The sequence below is a fragment of the Microplitis demolitor genome, chromosome 5 (assembly GCF_026212275.2).
Source record: "Microplitis demolitor isolate Queensland-Clemson2020A chromosome 5, iyMicDemo2.1a, whole genome shotgun sequence".
Taxonomy (NCBI): Eukaryota; Metazoa; Arthropoda; class Insecta; order Hymenoptera; family Braconidae; genus Microplitis; species Microplitis demolitor.
Window position 1 is genome coordinate 18,311,676 of NC_068549.1, and position 25,119 is coordinate 18,336,794.

Consider the following 25,119-nt stretch of genomic DNA (forward strand, 5'->3'; position numbering starts at 1 on the left):
TTAACATATAATTAGGGGAAAGTGGGGGTGGGGAAAAATGGGCCCCAAAATTTAAGAGGCCCATTTAGCCTTCAAATCATTCGAGGCACGCAAAATTTTAAGTGAACGATTTCCCTCCCCCCTTTTGCCCTTATATTTATAATTTTTTTATATTATTTATGAACTTTTAGAAAAAAATGGATTAAGATATTCGTAAACGTTAAATTATCTTTTATTTATTAATTTTTTTATATTTTAAAAATTTCAGCTTCTTATCAATACTACACGGAAAAAGAATAATATGTGAAAATGACAGAAATGGAAATGTCAAAATGACATGGATAGAGTTTGTTAGATTTACAAAGAAAAATTGTCAAATTTACAGATATAATATGTGAAATTAACATAACCATACTATGTCATATTTATAGATAAAAACTGTCAAATTTACAAAAATAATCTGTAAAAAGTTGATTATCAAGTTATGTAAAATTTACAAACCAAATATCGGCCGATTACTGGGTCGTGAATGGCTGCCAATTTTCAAGCATCGGCCGAAGATCTGCTAAATATCGGATGATAACGGTATGCCAAGCATGGCAGCCGTAAGCATTGGTCAATCGTGACAATCAATCATCGGCCAAAGCTTGGTTTCAAGAGCACTCGATTAAAACGTTGGCCAACAAACGGCGGTTAATTATGTCCCGTTTTTATAAGCAAAAAGACGGCTGCCAATGATTCACCACGCACGGGCCAGTATAGTTCGGCATTTATTGGTCAATCATGGCAAACCAAGCATCGGCCGATCTATGGCAAAATTTCGAAGCTCGGCAGCTTTGTATGGAATTCTATGGTTTGCAGATTTTAACAATTATTTTACATGAATATCTAATATTTTTAGTTGAAACTCCAATTTTTAGAATATTTTTTTGTGTATTAATTACATCTTACAAAATGTAAAATTCTTACTCATAAATAACAATTTCAATTATTGTTCTAATATAAATTTCACATCTTTTCTTTAAAGTGAATTTTGGATTTTTTAAATGTAATTTTCACATCGAAAAATTGTCAAATTGACAGTTTCCACAATGTGACCAAAACATTTTCAACTTTTTTGGGTTGACAGCGGTAAATCTATAAAGTTGATAGTTTTTCCTGTAATTTTGACAGAGTCGTTTTTTCCGTGTACAAAAAAAATAATTTCTAAGTTTTAATCCCATTTTCATGCTAAACAAAAATTTAAAGGTTCAACTAGTATAGGTTGAAACAGAGTCTGAAATTTCAAATTAAAACCTGGGTCATTTTTTTCGAACTTATTTAAGGCGTACTAGGATGAAACAGAGTTTTAAACTTCGAACTAAGCCCTAGTTCACTCCTCCTTACCCGAATTTCAGGAGTTAGGTTGAAAATGGTTTTAAAATCGAGGCGGCAAATACCCACTTTAAAAGGTCTAGATAAAGTTCATTTGGGATTTTTATATTTCGACTTGGGATGGGTTTTGAAAAATAACTGAAGATGTTTCTTCTAATTTTTTATTTAAAAAATACCTATTTTTTTTTTTTTTTTTTTTTTTTTTTATATATATATATTTAATCTCCAGTAAAGTTTGTATTTCTGACTCGAAAGTATTAGTTAAAATTAAAATAATAAGTATAAATTCATAAGACAATTATTAATCATTCACTTACGTCGCGAAATTGAACAGTTCCGGTCTCTCCGAGTTCCGAGACGGAAAGATAGGCTGCCTCCGGCTGAATGAACAGCTGGCACAAAGCCATCTCCTCACTTCTAAACATGCTACCCATGTTTGATGCAAGTTATGTCGTTCCCTGTAACAACAATAACCTTAAATCAATTTTTATCTTACTTTTTGTATGACATAGTAAAAAAACAATTATAATTCACAACATAAATTAACAAGTCGTCAAAGATTATCACACTAGTAAAGTTATCAAAGATTACGTCATTGATATCGAAATGTTGCAATCTAGAGACCTTTTTTTTATAAGCGATAAATATTAAAAATCCAAAACATTTTCTTGTTTAGAAAATAATAAATTTTGACCCACAATATATTTGAAGTAATATTCTCTTTCTTTTCATATATTCAATAATAAATTTATCATCTGTATGCAGTACAGTAGAAATTATGCCATCATATTATCATAAAAGAGAAGTCAAGAGATTTAACTCGTGACATTGTACGTTTAATATGTCATATAGTCACATGACAAAGTACTTTGAGTTTCAATGGCATTAAATTTATAATAATTTTATCTTGTTAAGTATATATATATCTATATATAGGCCATCTAGGAATTTTTTAAATTGTCACATGTATATATTTAAATCTTTTTATTGATGAGTTCATTCATGTCTTACACAGAAAAAAAAATGTAACCTGAATCAAGAATTTTTTATCTAAGAACGTAAATACTTGTTTTAAGTTTTTCTGTTCCCTTAATGTTCACTTGCATCAAAAGCAGAAAGTCTTCATTTGAGTATTACAATCTTAGGTGAAGAAAATTTATTCTTACATCAAAAATTACAATAATTCGAACTGTTATTTCATTTTTTTAACCAAGGGCGCGATATTTTTGTTCGAAGAATATCATTCTCTCGATGTGAGGCACCAGTGACTTGATTCAAGCCGGCACTTTATCATACTAAGCATGAACTTTTGTTTAAAATTCAAATAATGATGTCAGCGTTACTCAATACTTTCACGTTCCAACGTTATTTTCGAAGAACTAGAGCAAGAGATTTAGGTATTGAGCAAAAATATAATCTTTTTAAATTAAACAAAATTATACTGAGGTCACTTTAAATTACTGATCAATAATTTGAATTTATCAAGTGAAGAAATTTTTTCTTGATCCAAGAATATCGGTTTTAACTAATTCCCTCATAATTCATACACAGTAAAAAACGAACCGTCAAAGTGTAAAAAAAGCGTGTGTTAAAATTCAGAGTGGTGAATTTTTAACACTTGGGTGTCAATTTAACATACAATATTCATTTTTTGTGAACTGCCGCAATCGATTGATTTTTTAACACACGAAAATGTTATTTTATATGAAAGCAACACTTTTTATATGTTACTGTCAAATCAACACACAAAACATGTTAAAAATAATCTCGACCATCAAAAAAGAACTCTTGGAAAATTTTGTATTTTTAACATATTCGCGTGTAACTTTTTCAACACTACACGGAAAGAAAATTATGGTAACAGTTACAATATATTATGGGAATGGTTCCCATACTGCATAGTAACCGGTTTTTTTGAAATGTTGATTATAGGAACGGCACCCATATATATATTATGGTAATCATTCCTATAATTATGGGTATAATTCACATATAATATCGGAATAGTTCCTATGGAATTATGGTAACGGTTACTATAATGTTATGGTAATCGTTACCATAATATTATGGGAATGGTTACCATAATATTATAGGAACCGTTACAATGTGGTTATAGGATTGGTTCCTATTTGCTTATGAGAACTATTCCTATGAGTATGGTAATCATTACCATGATTCTTTCACATGCGATATGGGGACTGTTACCATAATGATAGGAATTGTTCCCATACTTATGGAAACTTTCCCAGAAAGTATGGGTCTATATCCCATAATCCCAAGTAATCATTACCATAACGGTATGGGATGATATTTCATAAACGTACTAGGAACAGTTACTATAATTTTTTCTCCGTGTAATGACGTGTTAAAATAACATAAATAAGTGTAAAACGTTCATTTTACACACAATGTGTTAATTTTGACGATTCCTTTTTTACTGTGTATTAATTTTTTTTCAGTGTATACTTTATGTAGGGGAGAAGGGGTAGGGGCAAAACGGGGAACTCAAGGAAATATTAAGTTTTACGGGACTCAAATACGTTAAATTTTTTTTTTTCTTTAATGATATTTAATGTAAATAGAAAAAATTTCCAGTATGCCGTAAAAAAAAAGAATTTTATTATTTGCGGGCAAAATGGTATCCCTTAAATAAGGTGAATGAGAAAAAAAAATTTCTGGATATTAAATAAATTTGATTAAATTATATTTTCTTGTATGAAATTCACATAAAGAAAAATTCATTTAACATAATTATAGGATACAAAAGAAGACAAAAAAATATTTAATAATTTTTATCATAAAACAAAAGTCATTAACATTTTTTGACTCAATTTTTAAAAAGGTTTAACAAAAAAAAATTGAAAACAATGCTCAAGTATATTTACAAAAATTATTTTGAAATGTTTGAAAAACATTTAAAAAAATGAAAATTTTTATATAAAATTTTGGGTATCCGTTTTTGCCCCCTCCCCTCTCCCCTATGTATTGTTTCAAATTAATTTTCAATGTAATTATCAAAATAATTAAATTCATAATTGTAACAAGGTACCGTATCTTCTAAAAAATTTATTATGATTTTTAATCATACTTGGATGATGAACGGAAATGGTTTTTTATGGCAACTTGTTTTAATCGATCAAGGTTGACATTGATGCTTATAATATAATTATTGTTATTGTAACACGAACATGACTAGCTACATAATATATTTTTCATTGAATATAACAACAATTATTATTATTAGTGCTATTATATATTTAAAAAGATTTAAATACCGATACACAATTCACACTATTACGTCTATATTTATTTTTATATTTGTGTATAATTTATTTATAAATAGCTTTTTATAATTTACTGTAATTTCTTACTAATAACTATCAAATTAATTTATTAGTAAAAGTAAATATATTTCTAAAAAATTAACAGAGATATTTTATTATTATTAAAATTTATTTTTAATTTCTGGCCTAAGAAACACTCACTGTACTCCGTTTGTTACTAATGAAACTTAAGAACCCATGGGTCTGGTTTAGTCCATTGGATTTTATAACAAAACTCCTCCAGACCCTTCACAGATGCGTAACAAAGTCGACTAAAGTGTTAACAAAATAACTGACCCTAATCAAAAATGACGGCTGAAGACATATGTTCCATCGACTTACGAACTATTATATATTCGTTTAAAATTTTTATGTTGACTCTACTAGAGAAAAATGAATTTCTAATACTTAAACATTGCCCAATACTGAATATTACTTATTTATAATTTTTTTTTTTAAATATTCAATAAAATATTTAAAGAAGAATTATAAAATATCCATTTATATAAATATTAGGGTGCTTCATTTGAAACGAACATTTTTTTTTTTAGCGAACACAAGAAGATTTTGTTATTTATGTTGAGAAAAATTCCCTAAAAATTTCAGCTCTTAATTTTAGTTTTAAGTGCATCCTCTCGAGCATCAAAGTTTTCCCATTGGAAAATCATGTAAATCGAATAACTTTCCTTTTAAATTACTGTAACTTAGCCCGGTTTTGAGCTATCATTCTGAAACTAGTTTTCACTTGTAGAGTAATTGTTACTTTTTAAAAGTGTATAAAATGGTTTTGGTCTAACTCGATTCATGTCGATTGTATGAGCGCCGAAGGTCAATTTTTAACTTTTTTCTTTTATTTTTGTTAATAGTGAAGAAACGACTCTTCTTACGAAAAATATGCACAGGACCAATCTTTTGGGAAATTTTGTCTTCTACAAAATTGCTCCTTACACTTATATTGCTAAAGTTCACTGTTCTTGAGATACATGCATTTAAACATTTTACAGTAAAAAAGATTAGTACTATAGTAAGCTTATAAATTTTTCAAATGAAGCACCCTAATAAATACATATAAATTAGACTGATTCGAAAAATTGATTATTTTTTTTTTTCGGGACACATTCTCAAAAGCTTCAGCAGAGTAAAAAAACGCCTATTAAACTTGGAGTTCCTAATGTCAATATAAATTATTTCCTGATTGCAATTTTCCATTTTTCATTCGAGTAACATGGAAGGAAAATTTCTTTAATTTTGAAATTTAATAAGTCATCAGCGAATGAGTATACTGAGAAGGTCAATACATATTTTTGTAGGGAATTGAATGCTCTACAAAAAAAGTCTCTTATAATTTTTTGATATATTCAATATTTCAAAAGTTATTTGAGGTCAAAGTTGAATTCATAGAATTTTAACTATTTTTTGACTTTCTGGTGAAACTATCATACTTATTACAAAATGTCACAGGAACTTTTTTGTAGACCATTACATTTCCAACACATTATTTCCTACGAACTTTTCAAAATTCCTGAATACTCTCTTATTACTTGCATTCATAATCAATCAGTTTCAAAAGTCATATTATGACTTATTTTGACTAATGCAAATAACTAAAGCGCATTCAAAAATTTTGAAAAATTTATCAAAGATAATTTTTTTGTAATGAAACGATCTACAAAAAAGGTGTTATGGCATTTTGTAATAAGTCTAATAGTTTCTCTAGAAATTCCAAAAATAGTTAAAATTCTATAAATTCAACTTTTACCTCGAATAACTTCTTAAATGTTCAATTTATCAAAAAATGATAAAAAACTTTTCTTTTAAAACATTCAATTCTCTACAAAAATATGTATTGGCCTTTTCGGTCTACTTATTCGTTGATGAGTTATTAAATTTCAAATTAAAAAATTTTTGTCCCATGTCATTTAAGCGGGAAAACTGCAACCAGGAACAACTTGACATCGATATTAAGATCTTGAATTTTAACAGTCGCTTTTTTTACCATAAAAAAATTTTGAATGTGTCTTTAAAAAATAAAAAATAATCGATTTTTTTGAATCAGTCCAATAAATATATATATATATATATAATAGATGCAATATAAACGTTATTTCGTTTTATCACAACAATAAAGTTGAAGCTCATTTTTATTTATTTTTTATTTTTAATGTCCTTGGAAGAAAATTGATAAGACTTCTAAGCAAGTAGGATATACTAATACACGTATTATTAAGTAATGTGTGAACATAGCACTTAGTAAGATTAAATTAAACGATAAATTGACTTAGTGATAATAAAACTACTTTTGTAGTCGCAGCTTTTAATTAAAATTAATTATTAATTTTTTATTTATTTTATTAATTTTCATCAATCAAATAATATTAAATAAACAAATTTACAGATAAATTATTTTATCTCAATATGAAATTAATACACATCAGTGTGTAAAAATTTACTACAGTGATTTTAAATCGAGAGCACAATACACTTGAATTATATTATATTTTTTTTTTTTTTCGATTATATAATTATTAATTATTTATTCTTTCCAACAAATATGTGTAAGAGTTGCATAAAGCTTGAGAATAACAAGTAACAGTGATAAAGTTTAAAAAGAAAAATCCATTTACTTGTTTTGACTGACTTTAAAAATTGTCATGAATAAATTTACGAGATCGAAGAAATTCAATAGCTATTTTATAAACTTACGATTGACGTTGACAATTTCAATGCACTCTGTCACGTGCAATAGCTGTAATTCCGCCACGTGAGTCTATTATTTATTTTTTATCAAGAATATTGAGCGTTAAATTATTCACTGTTGATAGAAAAAAAAAAAAAAAAATTCTTATAAATTGAATGTACACTGATGGCACAAGAGTACAAGTGACACACGTAACTGACGAATGTCCAGGTAAATGATGTTACTGACGACAAAAACTTTCAACCACTGTTCAAGTGGGACATATCTTGTAGTAATTACATACAGACAGTTTAGGTCTACATAAAGAATTTCTCCCTCTTTTTCAGATCTTTACTGATAAGATAACTTATACACATTTATTTATCAGATATGAATTCAAAACTAAAAAGAAGTTTATAATTTAAACATTATTTATTCGAAAATTTTTTATTCTATTTGTTTTTAACAGTAAATTTTTTATTTATTATTTTATCCATCCTTGAAGTCACCGGTGCGAAACGATAAATAAAATTTTATCATATTATGTACAAGTCCAGCTTTTAAATTGTTCTACTTTGTTTGACAGTGAATAAAAATATATAAAAATAAATAAATAAATTACGAAAAAAGTTATAAATTCAATTGAATAATAGTATTATACTGGAAATATCTTACAATCTCATGATCTAGATTTCTTGGGAATGTTATTACAGTATTTAACGAGATAACGATAATACATGTATATAAAAGTGAAGGATATTTATTTTTTAGTTTAATAAAAATTATTTAGAAATAATAAATAATATAGTTATTGTAGTGGTTAAATATTTTTTTTTTTAATTTTAAATAAAAATATATCGGTATTAGTTATACTCCGCGACGCTAGGTGGCGAAATTTTTCCGCAGTAGATGTGTGATTTCGAAGGCTTAAGTTCCAGCGTGAGAGTCGCATTACTGTCCTTGTCTATGGGAGCATAGTATTCAATGATCGTCTGGTGAGAGTGCTGATGCTGAAACCCATATTTTAAATATGCCCGCATCCATGAGTTTTATTATGAAACCCATGTGTTGCAATTTTTGGGGGGCCTCTTTACTCCATAAGGGGCCTTGTTTAATAATCAATGAATGGAAAATTACTTCTAAATACTCTCATATTAAATTTATAATTTATATTAATAGTTTAATTTTTTTTTTAGACTGCTTTTATTTTTAATCCTACTCACACTAGTACATGGCAGCCAAAGTTTTAAGTGGAAAATACGTGAATTTTATACCGCTACTGATTTCACGATTTTTTGGGACTAAGTAAATATTGATGAAAAAATCTGAAACTTAGCATATATATTCCTTATATTATAGGGTATAAGTTGGTAACGTATGATTTTTTTTCATAATCAATTTTGCTGATGTATGATTCATGAAAAATTTGGCTTTTTACTCGATTTTCAGAATTTTAATTTAATGAATTGAAATTCATACAATTCGAAAAAATTGTTGGCTATTTTAAATACAAGTATAAAACTACATACTCTGCGGATGAAACCGCAGCATGATTATACTTCCGGGGCATAACGGTCGCCTTAAAAATAAATTAGCTAAACCAACTTTTTTTATATTTTTATCACTAAACTGACGTAAAATATTTTTTTAATTTTACAGTATCGCGAGCTGTTTCAATACAAGGGCTTTCTATAAAAAAGTTCTAAACTTAAATCCCAGAATATATTGATTTTTATTATTAATGAATATATGGTAACTTTAATATTTGTTTAATTTTTTGTGTGCAAATTTTATGTTAAGAAATAAATTAATCTAATTAAGCTACAAAGTAAATGAAAATTAATGTCATTTTGAAATAAAAATTTGTGCTTTTAAAAAATAATTTTTGAAAGTTAACTAAATCAGACCCCGGGAAAAATTTGTTTTTATAAAATTTTATAAAAATTAATAAAGTAAATCTAAATGAGGAAATTAAAAATTAAATGTTACTTTATAAAATTGTATAAAATTTTATACAATTTTTTATGACTTTACAGTGAAATTTTATACAATATCATATAATTTTACAAAACCTCATAAATTTTTATAAAACTTTTAGAGTTGAGCTAGAGAGCCCGTCTTTTGGAAAAATTTTTTTACTTGGCAAGCACTAACGTTTCAGGAGGTAAGAGTGAAAAAAAAAATGAAAATTTTTTTTTGAACCACCCAAATATAGATATGTCTTTTCGATCGCCGATAATTTTTAATTGCGTAAAAGTATAACAGACACATCAGATCTCTTTCAGTTTTATTTATTATAGTAATATTTTACATGCCACTGAAGTAATATTACTTAAATTAAAATTTTCTTTCGTTTGTAAAAAAAATGTGAATAAAAAATAACAAACCAAGAAGTTATCCATGTGCGTGATCACCGCTGATGTTTTTTACTTTATTATTATGACTACACGGAAAGAATTTTCATATGAATATTCCCATGTTAATTATTCTAAAAAATGACTTTAAATCGAGTAATCTTGGGCCATTACGACTTTTTACTTTTGAATTACGAAATTTTACTCTTTCAGTGAGTAAAACTCAATCAGATTAATTTTTACTCATACTTACGAGTAAAAATTACATCTAGCGGCTGTCTAAATAAATTCTCTTTAGTTCAATTTTTACTCGTCGGTTATGATAAAAAGTTGATTATTCAATTTATAAAATTTATATTGAATTACAATAAAAATTACAATGAAAAGGCTGAAATTTCTATAAAAAATTTAAAAACCACCTAATTGCCGTAGAATATGAATTAATATAAATATTTTGAGAAAGAATGAAAAAAAAAATTACTTGTATTGTGTTGAAAAAGATAAGATACGAATTTTTTTTTTTAATTTTGAAATAAATATTATGTTATAGAGAGATACAGAGATCGTCTTTTTTTCCATACCTACGTTTGTATGCGTAACATATCAGTTGTCGCGAGCAAAATAAAAGACTTTTAATCGAAGCCGATGTTAACCGAAGATTAACGGAGACTACTGAAATATTACTCTGCAGTTTAGAGTAAAAATTACTTCCATAGATTAGAAAATTTATTCGAGTTAGAAGCAGTTTTTCATCAAAAAATTCATGGGTTTCAAAGAATGGTATATTGAGGAGTAAAAATTAATCGCATGGAGTAAAAATTAATAGATTAAGATGAGATATTCACAATAATTGATTAAATATAAGACTTTTAAAAAATTACTCAATATTAATATTTAAACAAAAAATTTTAATTTAAAACAAAAAATACCAATTTTTTGCAACGGCTTAGGATTACTCGAAATTACAGAGTAATTTTTATCAAAAAATTCTTTCCGTGTGTGGATGGTAAGTTCTGAAACTAGATTTTTGCAATTAATACTTTTCTTTCTGTTTGAAGACTTAGACCTACTAGACCTAATTCATCTTTTCATGGAAATCTATAAAATATTTAAATTCCATATTTCCAAAGATGTGTAAAAATTAGAATTATTTCGTCCAATCGATTGTATTATAATAATAAGTGCATTTTCTAGGGATCTTATTTTAAAAATTATATTTAAATACTTATAACTTTGAAAGGTGTTAAAAACAGTTGAGTAAATAATATAATTGAAATAAAGTGTCAATAGTTTGGTCTTTTAACACTTTACATAACTCAAACAATTACTAAATAATCGAATTCAATTAAATCGAACATGTCTTAACATAGAAGAGGATAAAAGCCAATAATCAACTTTCTTTGAGAAAATTTCTAAGACTCAGCACGCAGTATTTTATTGTCAGGTTTATATACTATTTGTTACGATTACTCGTAAATTGATCGCAGATCAGTTAATTGTAGCTGATTTATTTTAAAGATGCCTAAGTTAATTTTTAAAATTGTAGAAAAATAAAACATTTTTAGTGGAACTTCCAAGTAAATTAAAATTTTTATTAATGACTGAAAAATGATAATTTTCAACTTGAAAATATAAAATATTAATTTAAAGAAGTATTTTATGTGTAAAAACTGATAAGAGTGATAAGATAAAACACATTAAATAAATTACAGTACGTTATAGAAATAGTATGAAAAATTAATGATAAGTTCCATTTGTTTTATATATTTATAACCTTAAATGTCGACTCGAATTGTCAATTTGTCTGAAATATGCAATAGACTAGAGGACAATGACCGGTTCGAGACTATGTGCGCTCATCTAAGGTATTAAATGAACATTTAAAGCAATTATTAAATTTCTAGCTTGATAAAATCAATATAATGTAAATGTCTCTAAAATTACTGCTCTTTTATTCCGGAAAAAAATCGGCATGCATGATCAGACTTGAATATTGGCCAGCCATGAGCATAAATGATCTTACTTGAACACGCTCAAAAAAAACAATACTATATTGCGAAAAAAAAATAAGAAAATTTTAATTAGATCCGAAATGTAATCTAATGTATTAAGAAAATTACTTATTATATTAGATAAAGTATACATGCTTTCGATTGATGAAAAAATCCCGATGACTGCTGGGCTCGAACCTACATCCTTCCGATTCAAAGTATTTGATACCACTACGATGACCCACATATATTATCGCGTGAGTGTGAATAAGTACACTTTTTATGATACCAAAGAATAACTAATAAATATATTATTATTCTGTACTTTGTTTTTTTTTTTATTTTGAATTTGTTCTACTAAAATTGTTAAAAATAACACTATAATTATATTTATACACTGTGAAAAATTTTCAACAAATTTTACTATGGGCGCATTGTAACACCGGACCCTAAGAAAACTGGTACAAAATTTACAAGTGTCCCCATAGTAAATGGTATGCGCAGATGACATGATTGGGACTTATGCGCATACGTTTACTATGGGAAGCTTGTAAATTTTGTATCAGTTTTCGTATGGTCCGGGGTTACAATACACCCATAGTAAAATTGAATGGAAATTTTTCACAGTGTACCTAGTATAGCATTTAATTATTAGTTTTTCACAGAAGTGAATGGAATAACTACTGACTCACGTGAATAGCGACATACATCCATGCAAGACTGCACATGATCAAGTATGATTATGCATGATTATATATGGTCATCGCTAGAAGTCGTTTGATATTAAATGCGAGCTAAAAAGTCTCGGATGATCATGCATTACCATTCATGATTATGCATGGTCGTATATAAACAATGCAGATACTCTTGTATATTAAATCATGAATGTTCAGGCAGAAATTGCAAATACCCGCGTATGATCAAGCATGATTATACATGACGAAACATGAAAGTTCGTATTGAGGAGTAAAACCTTCTCAATGACCATGAATGACCTGACGTGAGCATGTATGATCGTGTTTGAGCAGACATGAAGCATGCATGGTCAGTTATAAATCATATATGACCAGATATGAATCATGCATGATCAAGGATGATTAAACCTAATTAGAATTTATTTATTTAAATAAATCACCGTTAACAGTAATAAAAACGGTTCATCTACTAAAGCTACACTGTGAAAAATTTCCAACAAATTTTATTATGGGTGCATTGTAACCCCGGACCATACGAAAACTGGTACAAAATTTACAAGCGTCCCATAGTAAACGTATGCGCATATGTCCCAATCGTGTCGTCTGCGCATACCATTTACTATGGGACACTTGTAACTTTTGTGTCAGTTTTCTTATGGTCCGGTGTTACAATGCACCCATAATAAAATTTATTGGAAATTTTTCACAGTGTATCCAAAATTTCATAAACATTCAAATACTATATATCTATAATTATAATACAAAAGAAAATTCACAAGATAGTCTGCTTAAAAATGCTCATTTACCCCTCTATACGTCACTTAATTCATTCTAACCTATCATTATTTGAATAAACGAAAAGAACCGAATATGTACGAACAAACTCGAATTTAATAAATTTTCAATAAAATTACCATATTCCGTGGTACAATGTTTAAAAGAAGAAATAGGAATTTTTAAATTTAAGGTAAAAGACCTAATAAGCTAGTAATTTTTTAATCAGAGTAATAGATATTTTTATAAATCCGAAATATTACTATAGATTGCTGTAAAAATAGTTGTTATTCAGAGTGTACTTAAATAAAATCTTATTAAAGGTTACCTTAACAAATAGTATCTAACCTAACTTTATTATAAGACCTCATTATAAGATTCTTCTCCACAATTTGTTAAAAATTGTCAAAAACCCTTTTCCCACGAATCGTTTTGTTTACATTCTGCTTAAAAATGTATGTACAAAACATAGTAAATATCTCTTTTACAATGCAAAGTATCAGTAGTTTTAAAGCGAGGCTTGAACGCAAATCTCTTATTTTTCAAGCATGATAGAAGGAGAACCTGGACTCTAAACATATATTTCTCCTACTGTCTGGTAGTCTTATAACGAAATTAGACTAATTCGTTAGAATATTGAATTACTCTACTGTTACCTCAAAGTTGTGGATAATTTTTCACATAAAATTACCTGCATCATGTTATTTATTTAATTAATTCATATATATTTTTTCGTGCTTCATTACATTAAAGTTCCGTGTGTTAAAAAAGCTATTATTTGATTTACGTTTTGTGATTAGTTCATTTTATAGAGATAACGTTATTACAAACGTGATGTAGACAAGAAATGAATTCCTATAGAGATTAGTTATGAGTGTTATACAGCAGTGAGATGCTAATAAGAAATTAAATATTTAACTATTAACACGTAAGCTCTAAAATACGTGCAATCCTATTAATATGAGACCGTCAACTTAATCTAAATATATACAATGTCATAGCTATTGTAATAGTTTTCTCACAAACCAGTTACAACGGGTATTATTTAATAGCTAATAACAATAATATGAATAGTCTAACATTTAACAATTTAACAAGTATATATATATATATATATATATATATATATATATATATATATATATATATATATATATATATATATATATATATATATATATATATATATATGTAATAGACCCTATACTCCTACATTCTTACAGTCATTATTATAATATTTGCAGTCATCAAAGTTAACAATTCATTATATCATAAATTCTAAATATTTCCGGGTATTAAAATTTATTATATATTTTTATTTATATATAATGAGAGGGTATAGAATAACAAGATGTATATTTGAAAATTTTTTAAAAATTATAAATTAACCAAATGAGAATGACACATTAGTTTACGACCCACGTATCTGGTACCTCGTACAAAATGCCTAAACACTAACAACCTTGGACACCAATCAGCGGCTCGTATTGAGTGACCTTAATAACCGCGTCGACAGCTGCCGCATTTACTATTGCGAAGAAGTGTGGACAGATAGAACTGAGGATTGTTGAGTGTAGAGCTTGAGAAAGTTGTAATTTTTATTTATTTATTTTTTTTTTTTAAATAATTATCAATTAGATGTTGTTATTGTTGATTATTATGAATGATAATTACCCTCGTATATTTCATGCAAACGTCAAGGCAAATTTATTCTTTATTTAAAACTAGTTTTTATTTTTTTTAAAGTGAAAATTTATTTTCATTTTCTAACGGTTATACTAAATTCATTTTTGTAAACAATAATTAATATTTAAAAATAATTTATTAGCTGTGAATAAAAATATTTTTTTCAAGCATTTAGTCTGTGTTATATTTGAGATAAATTACTTCATTGTCAGTCCTTTAACAATTTTCTTTTTTATATATTTTATGCACGAAATAATTTAAAGACAAGTATATAATCAATTACTTATTTTATGAAGGATAAGAAGGATTTTCTGTTGAACTGGTTGACTTCAATTCTTTATATCTAGTAGAAATTATAAAGTTTTTTACTTGATTTGAGCCAAAAACTGACCAGTAATTAGCAGCTAAACTTAAAATCGCGTAACCTACACTGAGAGAAAAAACTTGTTTTCTGAACTATGAAAAACGTAGTTCAATGAACAATGACAATAACGAGCGTAATTAAGTAAAAAATGCTATTCTTATTACAAAAAAATAATCAAGAAAAATCCTTATTTATATTCGTCGACGACTTAAATGATGCCAATTTAATGAAATTACAATCGTACAATTGCTAAAACGTTTGTGATTCTGCTGAAGTATAAGTCCTGAGAACTAATATTAAATAGTTACCACAACAAAACAAATGTTTAGTTGAAACTACTACTTTCAAATAGTTTCGGGTATTATGATATAGTTCAAGAAACTAGAAATATAAGTTAAGATGACTATTTTTTCATTCCTATCCCTTTCTAGTTACTTCAACCATGCGCTTTTCTTTCAGTGTACAACTTATTGCTAACACCAATTTTTTTGTGTACGTTAGAAGGGTTTTTGTCGTACACAACTAAAAAAAAAAAAAAAAACAAATTAAACTTGAATAAATTTACCAATTGACCTATGCACTGGTTTAGCTGAAAAGATTTTTCCACAGCCCGTGGACTCTTTGAAAGAAAAGAAAAAATTTAGAAAATTTTTGTCTCACGGTATTTCTCATGTTTGCGCAATAGTCATAGCTCCAAAAAAAATTCGATCAAAATGCATCGAAACTAAAGATATCAAGTTATAAAATGCTTTTTTTAAAATTTCCACACGATTACACAGTAAAAAAGGATTCGTCAAAATTAACACTTTCGTGTGTAAAACGATCAATTGACACTTATTTATATGTTATTTCAACGTACGTCGTTTGTTTTGAAAAAGTTACACTCGTGTATGTTAAAAGTAACGTCATGAGTGTCAAAATTCTCGAAAACGTAACCTTCAGTTTTAACACACTCATATGTTATTTGCAACACTTGAAGAGTGTTAAATTTGACATACGCTTTTGTGTTACTTGGACACTTCTCAAAAATATTTTTTACATTATTTAATGTAAAGTTAAAATCAATGAAACATCTGTAGATAATTGATTCTTCAGCAGTGAAATATTAAAAATAACGATAATATTAGTAAAAATAATAGAAAAATAATAATAATAACAATAATAATGTCATGTATTGTTCAATATATATATATATACATACAATCAATTATTATTATTTTCTTAAAATGTTCTTAAAATTAATCCAATAAAATTATAAAATGAAATGAATAATAAAAAATGCCAGCCGATCATTACAATAGTGTGGCTACACGATGGGTAGCACGTCGTACTTCGCCCCCCAGAAAGACAACCGAGGCAATAGTTTTATCTTTTTACTTGAAATTATCCGAGAATTTTTTTGTTTTGGTCGAGATTATTTTTAACACATTTTGTGTGTTAATTTCACAGTAACATATAAAAAGTGTTACTTTCGTATAAAATAACAATTTTGTGTGTTAAAAAATCAATCGATTGTGACAGTTGAAACAAGATAAATATTGTATGTTAAATTGACACACAAAAATGTTGAAAATTTAACACTCAGAATTTTAACATATGCTTTTTTTTACACTTTGACGATTCGTTTTTTACTGTGAATTTTTCACAAAGTTACAGCCTTGCAAAAATCACTAAAAAATTTCTAAAATTTCTCTATTCTTTTAATTTTTGGCATGAGTGTATTTTATCAACAATTATAAGCCTAGAAATAAGAATTCGATATTTATTTCAAACGTATATATATTTTTATCATTTGAATTTTTAAGACTTAGTAAAAACTTGTTTTTAAAAATAATGTGTTGTAGACAGCGTGATTACTGATGTCATCTATGATGACAATTATAAGTCGAAGAATCACTTCAAGTACCTAATCTTTTACACAATACCAACGATTAGTTGAAACAAGCTTCGAAGTTTTGTTTCCTACCATACACTATATCGTCCCCTTTCTGGGTAAACCTCGTAACCCGCATAAAAAAAATGTATATTTTTATTTTACATTCGAAAATATGTAATTATATAAAACGGCAAAAATTTATGTATGTTCGAATATAATGTTCATATAATTTGAAAGTATATTTTTTCTTATAACATAAACTATAAAAGAAAATATACATTTTATTATAGAGCATTGTATATTTTCAAAATATAATTTGCCGGTTATAAATTCCAATATAATAAAATATAATCGAGACATATATTTTAAAGTATAGTAACTGCTATAAAAAAAAAAAAAAAATAATTTTCATTATATTTTTCCAACATATGGTATTATATATTGGATAATATACTTAAAATATATAATATACATATTTTTTTAATCGGCAAAATGAACATGGAATTTATCAGTTTACCTCAGGAAAGAAAATGTAGGTACAGATTAATGAAGAAAGAACGGATATCTCAGTACATATTAAGTAGATCTTACCATATAGATGTTTACATGTAAGTGTTCGTTTCAATCAGGGGATGTCAATCTGCAACTCTGACTTAAAAAAACTGAATTAAGCTTTTTTAGGTTCACAACTTGATATAGGCTTGGAATAAACCTTTTAGACTTTAAATTTTATAAGTCGATAATATAATTTTCAATATATGGAGTTCATGTAGCTTGAATATATGCCAACATATAATATTATATATCATATTTGTATATTTTGAAAATATATAATTATATAATTAAAACGGCAAAAAAATAGTCATTTTAATATATATGACTTCTTATATAAATAATTATATTGTAATATAAAATGTGTTATATTATTCAGTATAATTTTAGGATATAAGATTTTTTCATGCGGGAACTACATGTTTTTCATAATTAAAATGATGAAACACATTCTTTAGTGATGCTATTGCGTAAAAAAAGCATCAAATTTGAATAATTATAACAGAATGTTACACATAGAAAAAAAACAGTCACCATTGCTGCGCCGGACACTAATGTGGTCAGTATAGTATACAAAATAACAAAACTTCTTTTAAAACCGTAAGATTTACTCTAACGGCAGCAATGATTAGTGTTTTTTTTCTCTGTGTCAAGAGACTTTTGAATTCTTTCATTAACGCACGTGTACCAGAATAGATGTTTTGAGCGATTTCTGAAAAAATTATAATTTTGCAGTTACGAGATTTATCCAGAAAGAGGACAATATATAAGCTAAATTTATAATTAAAGTTGTATTGAAAAAATAAAACTATTCTACTACTGAATTTAAACTCGAAAAATTCAAAATAATACACTCGGAGACGAGCATTTACTCAGTTTATCTATAGTCCATTGAACTCTCTCTTTTATTGTTACACACATTCCTCAGGTGTTTCCTGCTTGTTCATTCATCCTATAGATAAACGCTGATATTTTTAAATATTTAACTGAATAAATTCCGAACGACTAACAATAGTAGACAAAACAAACTATAATCAAAAAATAATTTACGTTTCTGAAACAATAAATATTTAAAAGGGCATTCATAAATTTTATGTAATGTTTATATATTGATTTATGCAACTAGCTCTTATCAGACTATGACGTCATTTTCTTCGGCTTAGTAAGTTTATTGTATGTGTATTACAGTGATTTCATTCTTTGCTTAAGAATGTATACACACTTTACTCGAGAACTTATAATTAAATAAACAGCTCATATATTATTGTTCAAACTTAATTTGGTTCAACTATAAAATGTTCGAATTATACCAAGCAGTTTCAATAACACCCTTTAATATATGGTCAAATTTGAGTTTGTTCAATAATGACTTGATTTTTTAATAAAGTAAAAGTCTAGTAGAATTAAAAATAGGAGGGGGGGGGCTATAGCTGTATACGCTTTTTTTTTCTAAGAGACCCATTTCGCCCCATTCTCCTATATTTTGTACCGAAATTCACTCAAAAAAAATCTACACTTTCTTTGCATTCAGAGTGATTATTTTAAACTCCGAAACCGTGAGTGACGGACCAATACGGAAAAAATATAGGGGAAGGAGGCGCAAAAAGGGGTAGGGTAGGTAAAACGGGGTACCCCCAAAATTTTATAAAAAAAAATTTTATTTTGTAAAAACTTTCCAAAATCACTTTTGTAAACATAATTGAGTATTATTTTGAATATTTTTTGTTAAACATTTTCAAAAATTAAGTTTCAGTCAAAAAATGTTGATGGCTTTTGATTTATGATAAAAATCAGTAAAATTTTTTTTTCTTATTTTGCATCCAATAATTGTGTAAAATGTCATGTTTCTTTATGTAAATTGTTTACAAAAAAATGTAATTTAATCAATTTTATTAAATATGCAGAAATTTTTTTTTTGCCTTTTTTAGGGGACACCCCTTTTTGCCCGCCAAAGTGAAAATTTTTTTATTTCAACGGCAACTGAAATTTTTGTTTATTCTTCGCATATCATCAAAAACAAAAAGATTTAGCGTATTTGAGCCTACGGAACCATAGTATTTTCTTAAGTACCCCGCTTTGCCCCTCCGTCCCCTATATGCGGGCAAATTGCATATCTGAGATATATATGAAGCATATATGTCTCATATATGAAATTTGCCCCATATATATTTTTTTTGTACGGAGAGTGGATTCAGATTGAAATAAAGTCCGAATTCACTCACGATTTCTGTGCATACTGCTCACAAAAAAACGGTGTTATTCAATTCTGTAGGGATTTCTAAACCATTTCAAATAATAATATGATGTCTGAAGACAATTTTAACTAATATAAATTTTTATTGACATTATTTTTCGGATCAACTTTCTTCACAGATTAAATTTCACACACATGATACTGCAGAAAATTGTCTCAGATTGATTAATAATCTTTATTGTGGCCTTCTAGAGATAGATATTATTTCAAATCGTCTAACTTTCATTTTGTTAAATTTAAAAATTTCATTAATATAAAATCTATTTGTGTGAATATTTTTATGACAATTTTTGCACAGAAAGAAAATTTTACCTGAGTAAATATGTGTTTTCTTGATGAAGATTTTATTAAATATGTTTTTGATAAATTTTCAGTTTTTATAAAGCCATTAAAAATATTTATAAAAATTTAAATAAAAATAAAAATAAATAAATATTTATTTGAAAGGTAAAGATGAAAAAACCTTTTAATCAAAAAAAAAAGTAGTATTATATTTTATTAACAAGAGATATCTCATTCGTTTTCATAAATTACTTTAATTTATATATTATTCCACCTCTATGAAAACAAAAATTTCTTCGGTACCGTAAATTTAATGTACTTAGAATTGATTATTTAATTATTGACCTTAAGTAGCTTATAAAAAATTCAAGAAAACCACAAAAAACATCAAAATATCGTGACATCTATGCCGACTGAGACCATTTTTAAATATTAAAATACAACAGAAACTGAGACAAATATTTGATTACCTCTTTTACGTGTTCAAATAATTGATCGCTAGGTCAAGGAAAATAGTCGAAAGGATTATTATCGCAAATGGAACATTCTCTTTGCTTGCAATCCAGTTAAACTAGTCATCATTTTTTTATTTTTTCTAATATTTATATACCCGAGTTTTGTTATCAATTTTTTTTTTCGATCAATTATTTATTTTCATGCAACAATTTTTTGTCTGTTTAGTTGATAATCACTTTTAATATATAAGTATTACATATACTTCTAAGATGATAAATCGTAGTATAAAGTAGTGTTTATTTGATGATTAATAATCTTCGAAGGCCAATAGATATAATCTTTCATGCGGTTTTATCACAGCCGTGTAAAAAATATTCTTTTCAGAAATGTTTCAAACAGGTTCATAACAGTGAACTTCCAAATTTTAGGAAATTTAAAATTTTGAATTGATAACTTTATAAATTTTAAATAAATCAAAATTAATCATTTATAAATGAGTAATTTTTAGACACGTCTTTCCTGAATTTTTTAATAAAAAAATAATTTGATTTGAGATTTTTTGAAAAACGTTAGAAAAATAAAATGTTACAACCACATGAATGAGATCAATTGATTGAAAATATTATTACTCTTAAGTTTTTTCAAAAGTCTTAAAAATGTCAACTTAAAGTTCAAAATTTTTTTTCAAATTTGGAAGTTCATTATTGTAAACCTTTTTTGTAATAAATTTTTCCGCATGGGTATTTGCTCGACATCATAAGTTCAATTTATTATTATTATATATAAAACTGTAATTGCACCGCATATACACTACTCTAGTAGTATAGTATTAAATTATTATTAAGGTGATATAGCTAAACTACAGAAAATTTGAAATAGAGCCATGAAATTGGTATTAAGAGTAAAAAAATATACAAGTATGAGTAGTATCCTAGAAACATTGAATTGCTCTGTAAACATAAATATGTGAAAGAAGTGAATATTCACTTATTTATGTTTACAGAGTGGATGAGTTCTAAGTAGAGAATGATCTTCAATTGTATTTTTATACATAATATATATTAAATAAAAAGCCATCATTGTATGAGAATATTGTAAAAATAAGTAATGAACATAACTACAACACCAGAATAAGTTCATTAATATAATATCAATAAAACATACAAAAACACATGCAGTAGAAAAGTGTATTACATATAGAGGATTTAATTGGTATAACAAGCTTCCTGAATCAATAAAAAATAAACATAGACTTACAAATTTTAGAAGATTATTAAAAGACCATATTAAAAAATCATCAATGAAATTGTAAAAATATAATAGTATTGAAAAATGAATCGTTGTACTTAAAATAGCCACAGGTTGAATAAGCTTAATAATAATTAATAGTTAATAAATTAATAATTAATATAAAATATATTATAATTATTTTAATATTAATAACTTAATAATTAATTAATAATTAATAATTAATAAATATAATAATTAGCTTAATAAATAATAATAATAATAATAATAATAATAATTATTATTATTATTATTATTATTATTATTATTATTATTATTATTATTTTAATTTTTATTGAGAATATTATTATTATTACTATTATTTGTATCCTTTGAAAAAGATCGGATATACTGATATTCATTACACATGATGATGCCGATGATGATTATTATTATTATTATTATTATTATTATTATTATTATTATTATCCCAGATTTTTAAAAACCATTCATCACTGAGTAAATCATTTTCTTTAATCAGGAACTATTATCGTTATTGGTATCATTATTATTATCATTATTACTATCAATATTTTCATTATTATTATTATTATTATTATTATTATTATTATTATTATTATTATTATTATTATTATTATTTATTAGAACATAATAGTATATTTTCATGCAATCGTAGTAATAATTATTAATATTAGCAAGAAATTCTCAAGAAATTGAATACAAATAACGAAATAACATATGCATGTGTGTGTATACGTTCTTATCTTGAAAAGTTACGCCATAAGCTGGATCAACGAGAAAAAAATATATATAAATATATATATAATTCCGGCTTTTATAATTAGCAATAATTAATTTTACAGCAATATATATATATATATATATATATATATATATATATATATATATATATATACGTTTAACTTGAATATATAAAATATGCCAAGGATTTTTTTAGTACATTGTAAATAAGATTTTAGTTTATATTGAATACCTACAAATTATTCTCGCGGTCTAAATTGATTATCTAATACGGCCATTGGCCAGTTTTCAATCCTACAATACAACAATCTTAAATCCAAGCCAACTAATGGCTACTAAATAACTACGGATTTAATAATAACATCACTCTCATTATCTAACGTTCTCAATGTAAATAAATTTTTTAATTATACTACGAAATAATTATAAGCAATTGCATTGTATTAATTACATTAATTCAATTAACTCATTGATTATATTTTCTTGATTTATTATTTATCACAAATTTAATTCTTTTTTTTTTCTAAATTCATATACATATATGTTTATGTATAAATATATGGAAAGAAAAAGACAGAGAGAATTTGAATAGAAAAGTAATTCCGAGTATAAAACATATGGTAATGATTATTTCTAAATAAAGTGACGTAGATAGATAATTTTATTTTTGGTTAGTTTTGTTATTTTATTTTTATTTTTTTGATAGTAATTAATGATGAAGAGAATATTGCATAATTATTTTTAATATATGCATGGAAAATAAATAAATAATTCATCTCAATGATTGCATATAAATATTAACGATAATTACATTTTTTTTTAAATTCAAGAGTCTAAATTTTTTATGCCCGGGATGTTAATTAATATATGAATAAAGAACAATTAATTATTGATATAAAAATTAATCGCCTGCCATAGTCCGACTCTTAAATTATTAAAATTTTTCTGTGGAATATATTTTAAAATTTTTTTAAAAATCATTCATAGAAAAGAATAATATTTGTAATAACTAATAACAAAGACAAAAATAATATCAATAGCAATATATAATAATAATAATATAATTAATTAAATAGTATATCGATTAGTATTTTATAGAGGGTCACTCTTCCGCTTTACGCCCTTCAAACTCAACTACAAAGAATCGATACGTAGTCCCTGTATATTTTTACCTCATGATTATCTCTGTCTGTAACGTAAATATAACGTTTTTGTTTTTTGTCATGGAAACTACTACGGAGCTACGATAAAAAAATATATTCGTTCTTAAAATATTATTATACCAACATATATTTAATTATCGCTCTAACTATTTTTTTTATTATCAAATAAGAAAAGAAAAAAAAATATTGATAAAATAATCACACTGAGTGATTGTCATAAAAAATATTTTACGCGCGTCTTTTAAACAGAATTTTTTTTTTTCTTACTATTCAAATTGTTATTAAAAACCAACTTTTTTATAATTCAATTTAAAATTTTTTTTTCACCCTAACATAGAAAATAATTAAAAAATTATTATTATTATTATTATTATTATTATTATTATTATTATTATTATTATTATTATTATTATTATTATTATTATTATTATTATTATTTATACCTGTAATAATAATAATAAATAAAAATTGTGATAAAATTTTTGAATAAATATAATAATAATTTAAATAATATAAAATATATGAAATATTTGAAAATTGGTTTAGACAAAACATAAATCATTAATAAATTAATAATGGTTACAGTTAGTCAAATTGAATTACAAGACACCGGCGTTTGGCATAAACTCAAAAGTTTCCCGCTGCTCTAGTTGTTTTATTTTGATCCCCCTTAGATCTACTCCCGCGTAAACTATATAGTAGTAAAATATCTATATATCTATATACTATTAAGTGTGAGTATCTTACACGTTGCTCCAAAACTGTTCGCCACAGATACAATGAACGACGTGGCATTTGAAGACCTGTTGCACTTAATAACTTTTTATTTATAAATTTAATAATTTATTAACCATCATTTATAAGAATAAACTTAACACATTTTTTTATTATTTATTTATTGATATTATCATTTATTATTATTTAAATGATTTATTTTTATAGATTCTGTTGTTATTACTTAATAAAAAATTTATTTTGAGTCTTATAATGTAGAGAACACATGAACGATTGCAATCGGTCGGCGGGCCGTTTAAGACTGGCCGTAGGCAGCAAATCCCACTTCGAGTTTGCTCCTAAGCGACAAATGTAAACACTAATACAGCTGATTGAGCTAACTTTTTTAAGTTAAGGTCTAATTTATTAAATATGTATTATTGTTATTATTTTATGAGAAAATTTTTTAAATTTTATTTATCTAGAGATTACAAAAAAATAATTTCTATTTTATTTTACACTACGCATAAAAAATATTATAATTTTATTATTTATTAAAAATATTTTTATTACTTATTTATGTTGATATTGTATA

The 25,119-nt window shown here is 25.8% G+C and overlaps 1 protein-coding gene and 1 non-coding gene across 5 annotated transcripts in view; one reads left to right on the plus strand and one right to left on the minus strand.

Moving 5' to 3' along the window:
• LOC103569097 (V-type proton ATPase 116 kDa subunit a1) overlaps positions 1–24,864 on the minus strand; it is a 39,733-nt gene extending 14,869 nt beyond the window's left edge. For 3 of the 4 annotated variants that reach the window (XM_053738968.1, XM_008546211.2, XM_008546209.2), the window contains exons 1-2: positions 24,558–24,864; positions 1,671–1,811 (exon numbers count right to left, since the gene is read on the minus strand). In XM_053738968.1, the coding sequence (XP_053594943.1) occupies positions 1,671–1,787 (117 nt within the window). In that variant the 5' untranslated portion in view covers positions 1,788–1,811; positions 24,558–24,864. Of the gene's footprint in view, positions 1–1,670; positions 1,812–7,379; positions 7,624–24,557 lie in introns of those variants that run through there. The other variant, XM_008546210.2, reaches the window with a different exon arrangement.
• LOC128667903 (U4atac minor spliceosomal RNA) lies at positions 8,307–8,438 on the plus strand. The gene has a single exon (XR_008403817.1). It is a non-coding gene; the product is annotated as a U4atac minor spliceosomal RNA (small nuclear RNA).
• Positions 24,865–25,119: the final 255 nt, after the last annotated feature.